At 44.1% G+C, this 13826-nt stretch overlaps 1 protein-coding gene across 1 annotated transcript in view; it reads right to left on the minus strand.

The window, feature by feature from the left end:
- Positions 1 to 13826, minus strand: part of prkcbb (protein kinase C, beta b) — a 164076-nt gene that overhangs the window by 33971 nt on the left and 116279 nt on the right. The window contains exons 11-14 of the mRNA XM_079521676.1: positions 5834 to 6007; positions 5408 to 5499; positions 4249 to 4311; positions 2079 to 2217 (exon numbers count right to left, since the gene is read on the minus strand). Coding sequence (XP_079377802.1) covers positions 2079 to 2217; positions 4249 to 4311; positions 5408 to 5499; positions 5834 to 6007 — 468 coding nt within the window. The remainder of the gene's footprint in view (positions 1 to 2078; positions 2218 to 4248; positions 4312 to 5407; positions 5500 to 5833; positions 6008 to 13826) is intronic.

The raw sequence follows: 13826 nt of genomic DNA on the forward strand, positions 1-13826 counted from the left end.
GTCATAAGAATTAAGGGAAGCTGTATGGTAAGGGTGTGCTGCTATTTTCTTTCGTTGCCCCAGTTTTGGCCCATTGTTTCTGTTTAGTCAGGGAGCCTAGAATGTAATTTTCTTTTTGGTGTAGTTTAGGATTGTTTCTTTTCTAGGTAGGGTTGGGGGGGTTTTGTTTGTTATTTTAGCATTAGCCACCCTGATGATATATATACACGCTTGCCCTATGAAACCTTTTTCTCAATAAATGTACACTTTTGCTTGAATGGGTTTGTGATCCTTGACAGCACTCATATATTACTCCTTTGGAGCCAAGACCCCATATATGGTCATAAGGTTCGTAATACTGACCTCAACATTTTAAAAAATCCTTCTAAATCCTCCAGTTTTCTGAAATAAATATTTTCACGATTTTTCAAAAATAGCAGACCTACAAGCTCATAGCGCGCCACTCGGTGGCGCGCTATGAGCTTGTAGATCTGCTATTTTTCAATAGCTAAATTATAACATAGTTTAAAACACCAAAAGGGGTTCCCGCCCAAAATGGGTTAACTGTCCTTTTCACGCAAACAGATCACGCAAACCTCAGCAAAAAGAAAAGGACAATATCGATGGCCTCCAACTGTACTGTATTCATTCAGTCATTTGGGCATAGAAATAGAAATAGAGAAGAAATCTACAAGCTCACATGATAGACTAGTATGTGGGGCTTAAGTGGCTAAGCACACAGTAGTGTAACGGCATCAATAATGCAGTGGTCAGCACAGCATTGGCATGTGTGAATGTAGGCCAATACACAGACGCACACACACGTGCACGCACACACACACGTGCACGCACACACACGTGCACGCACGCATACTCTCTCTCTCTCTCTCTCTCTCGGAGACTGTCAAGTGATGGTTCAATATTCAAATTCTAATCAGTAATAAAAGAAAGAAAGACATTGAGTGTTAAAATTAACAATGGATTTGAAGCCGCTCTTTTACAGTTTCTGTCTTCCTTCCAACTTGTGCATAATAATAAATGTCACGTTTTAGTGCCAGAAAATCAACGACACTGCATATACATTTGCTGTTATACTTCACGCCACGGCACTTTCGTTTCATAGTGGATTAAAAATCTGATCAAAAGAATGGTAGGCCTATATTCTTTGAGCTGAAAAGCTGTTTAACAACAGCAGCATGTTCACAACCCCAGCTCAGCCGTGGAGAGTGATCAGCACGCCGAGCAATATACTATAGAACAGTGGATTCCAAACTTTTTAGCCCGTGACCCAAAAGAGAAATTAGATGTTTGCCCGGGACCCAAACTAGTGGAAATAGCAGATCTACAAGCAAGTCATTGAATTTTGTTTTTAATTGATGACAAAATTAAATTTTTGCATGTTTTTTGAAAATTTTTAAAATAACAATAATTTTAAACTAAATGTAGGAAACAAAAAAATTAAAGAGACCGATAAAAATGTGTCCGCGACCCACAAATGGGTCCCGACCCAGTGTTTGGGAAGCGCTGATATGGAAAGGCCCATTTGGAAACACTTCACTTCTGTACTGTCAAAATGATCAGCGGTCATTTGAAGCTGCAATCTGGAACTATTCATGTCTTATACTCGGAATGCAAAATTGCAAACCCGGGTCTCAAGCATGAAATTTCTACCGCTCATCCAAGAGGCATGCCTTGTGCTTATGAGCTTCAGTCAGTACTACTGTCTTAAATATTTTTTTATCCCACGAAAAAAAAAAGATCGACTAAAAATCACGTTTTATTGATTGAAGTATCGCGTTGCAGTGTAAAAATGTAGCCCTTATAGCCAATTAAACCCTATATACTTACTGTAATTGGCCGTGGTCCGCTAATATAACGCTCTATAGTCTATATACAGTACTTGGTCTGTTCCTTAGTGTTCTTAGTTAATGGTCCATTTGGTTCCATTTGTAAAGATGCCCTATCATTCTAATCTACAACTACATGAAGACACATGTCTACACAGATGTCCAAAGTTACAGTAAGTCCATCCAAACCCACATCTCTAGCCATATTTCTACAAAGCCAAAGAGTAATTCAACAAATTGTATAATACGTACCTCGGGTGCGATGTAGTCTGGTGTTCCACAGAAGGTCTTGGTGGTGATTCCATCCACCATGTTCTCTTTACACATGCCAAAGTCTGCTATCTTTATGTGCCCTTCACAATCCAACATCACGTTGTCCAGCTTCAGGTCCCTACAGGATGCAAGAGTCAAATATATACTGTAAATTGTACCACTTGACCCCCCGTATTCTGCATGGGGGAACATTCACTATGTTCACATTCAACATGATCCACAATCTCACAACGCATCGCAACAAACTTGAGCTTGTAGGTCTGCGTTTTTTACTGGTTCATTTTAATGTATGATTTCCATTTGTTAAACTGGAGCATTACATTACATACAGTCAGTTAGGAATAATTTGTCTGGGGGGAAAGTACAACATTTTCTGTACTAGACCTGCAGGCTTGAGCTGCAAATTCTTACCTCCCTTGATATTGTGTTGACTGTACAATATTTGCACAGTACAGTACAGTACAGTACAGTACAGTACAGTACAGTACAGTACAGTACAGTACAGTACAGTACAGCACTTAAGTGTGTTAGTCCTGATATTACATTTGTAAATATCTCGTCTCTTAAAGCGTCAACTTTTTGGGGACAACTACAGTGTGTAAATACTTGACTCACTATTGGTGAGTTTATTACTGTAGTTTGTTCATCAATTTAGATTGGAGACGTGTTGCCGTGACATCCAGTACAGTAGCAGTCCCTCCTGCCCATTATTATATCCACAGTTTGGTGACACTACAGTAGCTCAATGTAATGTAATCATTATATGAATGCTATGTTATGTAATCATAACCTAGCTCCTTCTAACGCTATGGACCAGAGCTAATCATAACCCTTAGCCTTGTAAAGACCGAAGGAACTGTGGTTGTTGTTGAACATACTGTATGTAAGACTAGCAGCATGCCAAAGTTTGTGCTATTGCCATTGAGAATGCATTGGGCGTTTAAGTTAAATAACTCCGAAACTACAAATTCAGTAAGCTGAATTATAAAAAGTGTGAATGGAGTTTCTAGGTGAAAGTGCTTTTTTGACGTGCCAATATCTGCCATTGAGCCCCATTGTGAATTTCTCAAATTTGAAAGCACTATATTTCTAAAACTATGAAACATTTCAAAGATTTATTTTCAGGCAAACATGTCCACCATAAGATGAACCTAAATAGGTTTGAATGGGGTTTCTAGGTGTAAGTATGTAGGACTAGTAGCATGCCAAAGTTTGTGCTATTGCCATTGAGAATGCATTGGGTGTTTAAGTTAAATACGGGGGGGACATATTTTGACAGCAGAAACTGCCTGTCATAATTTCTCCCTATTCCAAACCCCCCGCAGGTACATTATATATTTAAACTATTTTCAGCAATGGTACACTTATTTTTTCAGTGGGTAGATCTTGTTGAGCTGGTCATTTTGAAAGTAGATCTCACGTCATAAATGTGTGGGCACCCCTGATGTACAGTAGGACTAGTAGCATGCCAAAGTTTGTGCTATTGCCATTGAGAATGCATTGGGCGTTTAAGTTAAATCACTCAGAAACTACAAATCATTTCAAAGTAAAAAGTTCCAGCATGTGTCTCCACAGTAAGCTGAATTATAAAATGTGTGAATAGAGTTTCTAGGTGAAAGTATTTTTTTGACGTGCCATAGAGCTGCCATTGAGCCCCATTATACATTTCTCAAATTTGAAAGCACTATATTTCTAAAAATATTTAGGGCGACCGTTGAGCCGATTCTACTCTATGGCTCCAAGACATGGACACTTTCAAAGAAACAAGAGAAACGGTTGGATGGCACTTACACCCGCCTTCTAATGAGAGCGCAAAATCTGTCTTGGAAGAGCCACCCATCGACTGATCTAATATACGGCAACCTTCCCCGTATTTCTTCACTAGTCCAATCCAGAAGAACACATTTATTATTATTATTATTATATCTTCCCTTCTTCTCTGGAGTCCTGCATGCCTCAAAGCAGACCAGAGGTAGAAAACTGTCGTTCCCTGATGGCATCGCTAGCATGCATCAGTAAGCAGGAACTGGGGATGGTAATGAAGGACCGGGAAGTCTGGCGTGGCATTGTGAAATCCATGATCTCGACCGCGGTCAAAAAATGATGATGATGCGTGTGTGTGTGTGTGTGTGTGCGTGCGTGCGCATACCTGTAGATGATGCCCTTTAGATGCAGGAAGAATAGTCCAATGGCAATCTCTGCAGCGTAGAACCTACACACACACACACACACACACACACACACACACACACACACACACACACACACACACACACACACACACACACACACACACACACACACACACACACACACACACACACACACACACACACACACACACACACACACACACACACACACAAATAAACAACCATGGTTATTAGGGAGCAAAACAGTTGGGAGGCTAGTAGAAACAGAGTTATTGTGTATGTGTGTGTGTGTGTGTGTGTGTGTGTGTGTGTGTGTGTGTGTGTGAAGGTCAGAGCTGTCTCTATTTCAAACCCCAGCTAATAAGATCAACCTAAGAATGGACACACTGCATGTACGTGCGTGTGTGTGCGTCAGCCACGAGCGGTAGGATATGGCTGTGGGTTCGGAGGCAAGAGCAGGGCCAAATTAGCGAATTGGCCGGTGGGGCCGGGGCCCAGGGGCCCTTCGGGGAAACTGGACCGCGTGGCCCTGGAAAATTCCGCACGCACGCACTCGCGCTATGGTGGTCCCAAAACAATTATCGTCCCAGGGGCCGTCGTGGGGGTTAATCCGTCCCAAGAGATGTGATCTCAGAGTGGGCAAGCAACACCTCCTAGAGAACCAGGACAACCATAGTTACATGTATGTATTACACCTGTGTATGCCACCTATGGTTGACAACCGTTGAAATACAGAATGGTTTTGGAATGATGTCTTGGAGAAAATACAGGAGATTCTGGGTATACAAATATTAGAGTCATGTTTATTGCTGTATCTGGGAGATTTACCAAAGATGAAATTACAGCAAGTGACAGGTATCTTATGAAAATATTCATGGCTGCAGGGGGGAAAAAAGCCATTACTCGTTAATGGCTACAGACAGAATCTCCATCTGTAGAAGACTGGCTGCAAGTAGACTCTGCAATGTTTGACATGGAGAGGATGACTGCTAACTTGAGGATGAAGAGAGAGATTTTTGAAAACAACTGGGAAAAATGCTTTGACTATACTTATGAACGAAAATAAGGAAACAGGATGTTTTTTTTTTCAAATCAATAATAATGTTTGGTCTTGTTATGATGCGTGCGTGCGTGCGTGCGTGCGTGCGTACTCACACAGCGTGTGGCTCTTTGAACTTGCCGACCTGCTGTATCTGATACATGAGGTCTCCTCCATTGATGTATTCCATGACAAAATACAATCTATCCTATAGTATAGGGAGAGACACAGAGAGGAACAAGAGAGAGGTTATCAGAGCCAGCCAGCCAGCCAGCCAGACAGACAGACAGACAGACAGACAGAGGCCATTGGGTCACAGTAAAGTTACCCAGTCAGTCATGAACGGAGGGAATGGTGAACCCATTTTAGAGACACTTAAAAAGCCTCGTTCTCCAGTAATTACCGACACACTACACAATGACATTGGCTGTTCTGTGCAAGTGTGGTAGCTATGTATGAGCATGCGCATCTATGCGTGCGTGCGTGCGTGCGTGCGTGCGTGCGTGCGTGCGTGCGTGCGTGCGTGCGTGCCCCTGTCCCACCATGGTCTGGAAGCAGGAGTGCAGAGCTGTGAGGAAGGGAGGTTTCCCGGCCAGAGCCAGGACTCTCTTCTCCACCATGGTGCATTCTACATCATCATCCTGGATCACCACGTCCTTCTTCAGAATCTTTATAGCGAACAAGTCGTCTGTCCCCTTACGCTCTGCTAGCATCACCTGGAGGGAGAGAGAGAGAGAGAGAGAGAGAGTGAGAGAGAGAGATATAGGAGGGGGGTGTTGGGGGGGGGTTGAGTGAGAATATAAAGATTATTTGATTTTCTTGCAGTCTTCCTTCATTCCTTATCGTCATGATCTCTCCATTGCTCCTCTGAGGAAGAGAGACAGAGGGACGATTTTTTTTCTTCTTGTTTCACTGTTATTTTCTCTTTTGCTATGACAGACAGACAGACAGACAGACAGACAAGCGGGTGGACAGACTGACAGATTACTTAAAGATCTGAGGATCAGAGAGAGAGAGAGAGAGAGAGAGAGAGAGAGAGAGAGAGAGAGAGAGAGAGAGAGAGAGATTAAAATGGAGGAAGGTATAGAGGATAGGAGCTCAGGGTGGAGGCGACTGAAGGGGAGCAGAGAAGAGCAAGATGGCGAAGGAAAGAAATGGATACGAATGAAAATGAAAACGGAGAGGAAGAGGGGGAGGGAGAGTGGGGGAGTGAGATATATATATATATATATATATATATATATATATAGGGAGAGAGAGAGAGAGAGAGAGAGAGAGAAAGAGAGAGCTGCACGAGAGAGAGATTGGCAGCAGTCAAGCAATTCAGACGCGTGTTCTCCTTAATCGAGAAATCTGGAAAAACATCTGCTTGCAATCACGCCTGCAGGACCCACACACACGTGCACGCGTGTGTGAGTCACACACACACGCACATGCGCACACGCACACACGCACACACACACACACACACACACACACACACACACACAGAGTGCGGGTGTGTGTAAAAGACAAGTTTCCTTCTGTCAAGGTCAGATACTCTTTCAGAGCATCCTTCCTACACATCTCCTTCCTACACCCCCTTCCTTTCCCCCATCCCTGTCCTTTTGTCCTCCCTTTCTACTTTACTTCTGAACCAGGAGGATTCTTTCAATTCTTCCACTTTCATCTACCCCCCTTTGCTCCGGTCTACAGTATCTTTCCCTTCTTGTATCTCCTAATGTCCCACGGCAGTTAGTAACAGAGGACCATACTTGGTGCTGGTGCTCTGGTATGTTTAGCTGGTATGTTTAGGTCACCACTTCTGGTGTGACACCACGGCTCTTGTTTACACACTGCGTTGTGAAGCAGCAAGCAGCAGCAAGCAGCAGCACTGGTAGGCTGCCGTTTTTTGGGTTATTTCTCTCGAGGGTGGGCTTTAATTTTCAGTAACGCAAAATAACGCAAAAATAATCGAACAAGTTACTTTTCTCAGAAGGTAATCTTGTAACGTAACGGCATTATTTGTAATGGCAGTAATCCAGAAACCTAACGAAGTTACTTTAGAAAGTAACGTTACCCAACACTGGTCATTGTTAACCCTACGACTACAGTAGTTGCAGTATGTGGGAGGGTGACAAACATGTGTATCCTCGATGTACACTAGGGCATTCACTTCTAGTCATTTTTACTAGTTGACTAGTTGCCTAGTTTACTAGTCGACTAGTTGTTTAACTACCTATTATGTAAAAAATAAAACTTTTTCTTTTTTTTTTCTTATCAACTAGTCAACTAGTACCAACAAGGTCAACTAGTGGATTTACTAGTCGACTAGTAAACTAGTCGACTAGTTGCTTAATGCCCTAATGTACACATGTCGTCACGTGCTGGTTCTATCAGTCATTTATTAGCTGTTGAAAAATAGCAGATCTACATAGTTCATAGGGCGGCACCGAGTGCCGCGCTACGAGCTTGTAGATCTGCTATTTTAGAAAAATCTTGAAAATGTAGCACACATCTTTGAATATGTTATTCTTTCACAGAGAACGTTTTTAACTCATATCTTTGCTTCTGAGGGGGGGGGGGGGGGGTCCGCGGCCAAATACAGATCATTCTGGGGGTCCTTCACATGAAAAAGGTTGAGCACCACTGACATAGAATCTTCAGAAAACTGTTAGGATTTAGAAGATTTTTTGGGGTTACTACGACTATATTTATAGTAGTTGCTACAGGGACAAGTTCCTCACCTGACTAACTGTATAGGAGTCGTTATTGCAGTGACAGAGATCACTCTCCTCGCCCGGCATTACATTTCTTAGAATGCCCAGACAAGCCACCCATAGCGGTATATTATAGGAACTTTACCCCTGTGCCACCCGGACGCCCCGCTTGTTTGTTTTTAATAAAAATGTCTGCATTTTGTATTACTCTGAGCCCGACCCTACATGCTGGTGAATCCCTCTGCAATGACGACAGAGAAGCATTGAGAGAGGGCATGAAAAAAATGCCAGTGAACCTAAGGCTATAGCCCCATGCCACTGTCAAAGCACACAATGGAAGATTTCTTTGGCTTCATCTTGTGGCGCTTCGCTTCAGCATACTTTGCGGGCACGCGCACATGCACGCGCGCATGCACGCACGCACACACGCACAGCAGTTTTGCAGTGATCATTGACAGTTTTATGGAGATTGGCTAGATGGCCTTCAACAACACAGGCTCTGTGTGCATGTGTGTCTGTCTGTCTGTCTGTCTGTCTGTCTGTCTGTCTGTCTGTCTGCGTGCGTGCGTGCGTGCGTGCGTGCGTGCGTGCGTGCGTGCGTGCGTGCGTGCGTGCGTGAGTGCTTCTACCCGACAAAGACAATATTACCTACTGTATATAATAACAACAATGACAACAACAAGGCCTTATTTTAATCTGGTATCCTGGAAATGTAACGTCACTTTCATACAATGCTGTTATTGCCCTTTTTATATCCTATCCTAAAAGAAACAACGCAGTAAAGCTAACAGGCTAATTCCCGCTGTGTTAAGAGGTTTCGAGGCGTCTGGTTTATACATATTCAGCTATGCTAATATGGAGAGTTTACTGGGTTTGGGTCTCCAGTGGGACCACAGCACAGAAGGACAGTAAGGCCCAGGTAGGATTGCGTGCGTGTGCGTGTGCGTGTGCGTGTGCGCGTGTGTGTGTGTGTGCGCGCGTGTGTGTTCTGGAGGGCAGTGCCAGTTCGTTGCCTACACTTGTCCTGAGTAGTTGTAGTTTATGCGTGTTATGTTTGTCTGTATCTGTATATGAATGCGCGCATGCGTGCGTGCGTGCGTGCTTGCGTGCGCGCGTGCATGCGTGCGTGCGTGCGTGCGTGCGTGCGTGCGTGCGTGCGTGCGTGCGTGCGTGCGTGCGTGCGTGCGTGCGTCAGCCATATGGTGACAGTGTGACTATATGTAAATACAAACTCCATGAATGTGAGACAGAGAAAGGACACCATCTGGCCAAAGACACACAAGGACGAGACCAAGTCACATAAACCTGCAAGAACCAGTCACTCAAACACACGCACGCATGCATGCATGCATGCACGCACACACACACAAACACACACACCAGGTTTGGTTCTCAAAGTGGGGTCCTTGTGAGCTTGTCCAGGCCTATTATAGCACCATGAGTCTGATTTAAATTTCTTCCTTGGTCTAGTGGGAATGTTTGTGTAAAGTTTCACGGCAATCATGCGTTTATGATTTGAGGCATTTCATGTTAAACGGACCACTCCTGCAAACTTTGGAAGCCAATCTTAGCCAATCAGGATGTAATATGATCTGTCTTGATCACGTGACTGTAGAGATACTGTGTACCGACTTGCTTGGACAAAATCTGTAGGTGCAATATAAAACAAAAAAAAAGATTTAAAAAAATGGGGCTCCTGGTGGAGCTATAACAGGCCGATATTAAACATTTGGGGCAGAGGTTCTGCTCTGGCATCCAAGGAGTGTGCGCGCACAGTTTTGCTTCAATACGGGCCAACAGTGCCGGAGATTAGCTGTTCACAGACAGATGGACGGACACACACACACACACACACACACACACACACACAGGCGGACGGACAGGGGGCAAAACATAGTCTCGGCCACACCTTCGGCCTGGCGGAGACCATAAAACCTATCCCCCCAATGATATCTATTTTTTTAAATAAAAAGTGTCCCCAGAAGCGTGACATCGAAAGCAGAGGCATGGCTGCTTCTCTCCAGCGGCCATCACTTACCAACTCTACCAAGACACCCACCCACCCACCGTGGGCGCCCGCTGGCCAAGTGGTCCAGGCGCATGCCACATATAGGCTTTGGCCTGACAGCGCGTCGCGTGTTCGAGTCCCGTTCATGACGACATTTGCTGCAATGTCTCTCCCCTTCTCTCTCCCTCCCTCTTTCCTGTACATCTTCACATGATACTATCAATAAAGGCAGAAAAGACAAAAAAAAAAAAAATACACCCACCCACCCATCAAGCGTGGATGATTGGTTATTTAAAATCCTCTCCCTATAGACAAAGTTAAACTAGAATAACAGTTAATAGCCTGCAGCTGCTTATCTTATCAATTTCGTCATGCAAATGACCAGCTTCTCCCAAGTCAAGTCAGGATACAGCCTATTTTCAGGATTTAAGTTCCTCTTTTTTTTCACCTCCTCCATGTTCACCCATTTCATATGCTCGGTTCCTATTTCATATTGTGCTCATTGCACTGACCATGACAGGCTATACGGGGTGACATGTTGGAGATCATACTGACTTCATCTGAACAGATCCATTACACTCTAGACACGCGTTCATCCAACGATTGTATTGCTTTATTTCACTGCATATTGTTGACTTTAATTATATCTAGTGTGTGTGAACAACTGAAGACGTAGATTTGTTTTAAATACAGGGATTATGAACATTATGTTATGCTCGGTTATTAATGAATTAGTCAGACAATTTTTCTGTGTGTGTGTGTGTGTGTGTGTGTGTGTGTGTGTGTGTGTGTGTGTGCACGCGCGCGCGCATGCGTGCGTGTGTGTGGGTGTGTGCGTGTGTGTGTGCATGTGTGCGTGCGTGCGTACGTGCTTGCGGGTGCGTGCGTGCGTGTGTGCGTGCGTGCGTACGTGCTTGCGGGTGTGTGTGTTCAGAGAGGCGACAGCGGTAGCAGCAGCATTATAATATAGATATCCTCAGACACACTGAGATAAAAGAGCAGCTCTGAGACCAGCAGCCTCCCACGCATGTGTGTGTGTGTGTGTGTGTGTGTGTGTGTGTGTGTGTGTGTGTGTGTGTGTGTGTGTGTGCGTGCGTGCGTGCGTTGAGTGTGTGCGTGTGTGTGTTTACATGCGTGTGTGTGACTCATGTCTCTCTACATTGACGTATATGTGTGACTTTAAATGCCTGTTACCATGGAAACAGGAGGCTGCCGCCACACAGGTTTGGTACAGACAATGAGTTCTCTCTCCCTTTCTCTCTTCTTCCCTCGCCCTGTCGCTCTCTCTCCTCCTTGGACCTTGTCTGTCTCTCGTCTTACTCTCTCTCTCTCTCTCTCTCTCTGTTCCTTTATATCGCCCATCATTCTTCCTCTCTCCTTCCCTTTATTCATCTCTTTCTGGCTTATCTCTTTCTCTCTCCCCACAATTCTTCATTGCTTCCCTCCTATCTCTCTCTCTCTCTCTCTCTCACAGTTCAGACATACTCACTAGACCAATAGACACACACATACACCCCCGTAGATGCGTCTATGAATAAACATGCACACACATACATAATTAGAATTTACAATTCAGGCATTTAACAGACACTCTTATTCAGAGCGACTTACAAAGTGCAAGGTCGGAGTAAGTGCCGCATGCACACACACACACACACACACACACACACACACACACACACACACACACACACACACACACACACACACACACACACACACACACACACACACACACACACACACACACACACACACACACACACACACACACACACACACACACACACACACACACACACACACCAGCAGCACTTACCTTGCCGAAGCTGCCCTTGCCCAGCACCATAAGGAAGTTGAAGTCAGAGAGTTTGATGCGATCTCGGGTGCCATTGGCATCATAGCGGGCCGCCGCATTGGCCGCTGAACCCTCGCTGTTCTTCGTGGGTCCAATCTTAGCTCTCTGAACAGTGGGAGAGCGACAGATCTCAATCTCTTTGAAGGTTCAAAATCTCTTTGAATGGGAAAATACACTTTTGTTTTTACTTTTCTTTACTCAAGTAAAAGTATCAATACTGCAGAAAGGCATGTGAAAATACTAGTTGAATGAATGAAAAAAACAGTAATATAGTGACATCACATTATCAGCCCCTCCCCTAACCCCTCCCCCTTTATCATACAACTACAGCTGTGGGTGCGGCTTAAGTTCAGGTGGATCACCACCCATCACCACCCACCAGGCAAACTTAATGAACTGGTGGGGGTGCCCACATAAAAACGACATTTTAACAAATACTGTACACTTTTTTGAAGAAATTCTTCCTCCTTATATAACAATAAGACCTGATGATCATGTTTTAGGTTGGAAAAAAATAGCAGATCTACAAGCTCACAATGTGTTGCATGGCAACGCATTGTGAGCTTGTACATCTTCTATTTTTAAATGGCCAACTGTGTATATAGGGCTGACGTGGTTAATCTGTTTTGTAATAATAATCAAAATCTACAAAGTTACTAGTAACTAAAGTTTTCAAATAATTGTAGATCGAGTAAAAGCATAATATTTGGCTCTAAAACCATCTCCAAACCAATGATTTGCCATGCCAACTACTTGCAACCATTATCCCCACTTGCAAGGAGTTGCATTGGTGCGATTGACCTTAAAAACTGTTTTGTTGCAAAGAGTTCAAGTTGCGACTATAGCTGCATTGGTGCGGTTTGGCAATATTAAAAAAGATACCTCAAATTTGTACTAACTGTAAGTACAGTACTTGAGTAAATGTAGGCCTATACTTGGTTACTTTACACCATGGGTTCCCAAAGTGGGGTCCGGGGACCCCTAGGGGTACTTGAGGGGGTTCCAGGGGGTACCTAGCTCAATTAGAGATATAAGGAACCAAATGGACCCTTATGGGTCTGTAACTCAAGAGAGTGTACAAATGGCATTTGTTCACTCTCTGAGTTAAATTAACAGTGGTTTTACAATATAAATTGGGGTACCAGAGATAGAAATGCCATTAAATCGGGGGTCCGTAGTATAATGCCTGTGAAACTGGGGGTCCATGAAATTAATATGTTTCGGAATCACTGCTAGAGCCGTAAACTGGCATACTGTATGTATTCAAATGGGGGGTCCGTGGCCTAATAAATGTTGATTTGGGGGTCCTTGACACGAAAAAGTTTGGGAACCACTGCTTTACACCACTAGTGTGCGCGGTAAAACAAAATGTATCTGTACTTCATTGCATGACAGTCGTTTAACAAACTATACATTAACCATTAGTGTTTATAGTGTCAAAATGTGTTGGCCGTTTTCACTCAGTAATGGAATACATGGATACAAGTAGACATGCATGAGTAACACAGTCTCCTGCTGGCTTCCTCAGAATGTGTTATAGCACGTGTTGCCTTACCATGTAGGACAGATGCCTTACCATGTAGGACAGCCTTACCATGTAGGACAGATGCCTTACCATGTAGGACAGCCTTACCATGTAGGACAGCCTTACCATGTAGGACAGCCTTACCATGTAGGACAGCCAAGTCACGCAGTTATTCACCATTCTGGAGACTGTGTCCCATTGAATGTCTGAAGATTATGAACTTGAGGATAGAGCCCCCCCCCCCTATACGCACACACACACACACGCGCACACACACCTCAAACTTCTCCCGTAGTTCCTCATTGCCTTCCTCATCTCCTTCAGGAGCTACAGGAACATTGAAGTACTCCCCCTCCTCCTGAGAGAGCATCTTAAACCTGGGAGAGAGACAGAGAGAAAGAGAGATAGAGAGAGAGAGGGGGTGAGAGAGAGAGAGAGAGAGAGA

Source organism: Electrona antarctica (genome assembly GCF_951216825.1).
Source record: "Electrona antarctica genome assembly, chromosome: 14".
Taxonomy (NCBI): domain Eukaryota; kingdom Metazoa; phylum Chordata; class Actinopteri; order Myctophiformes; family Myctophidae; genus Electrona; species Electrona antarctica.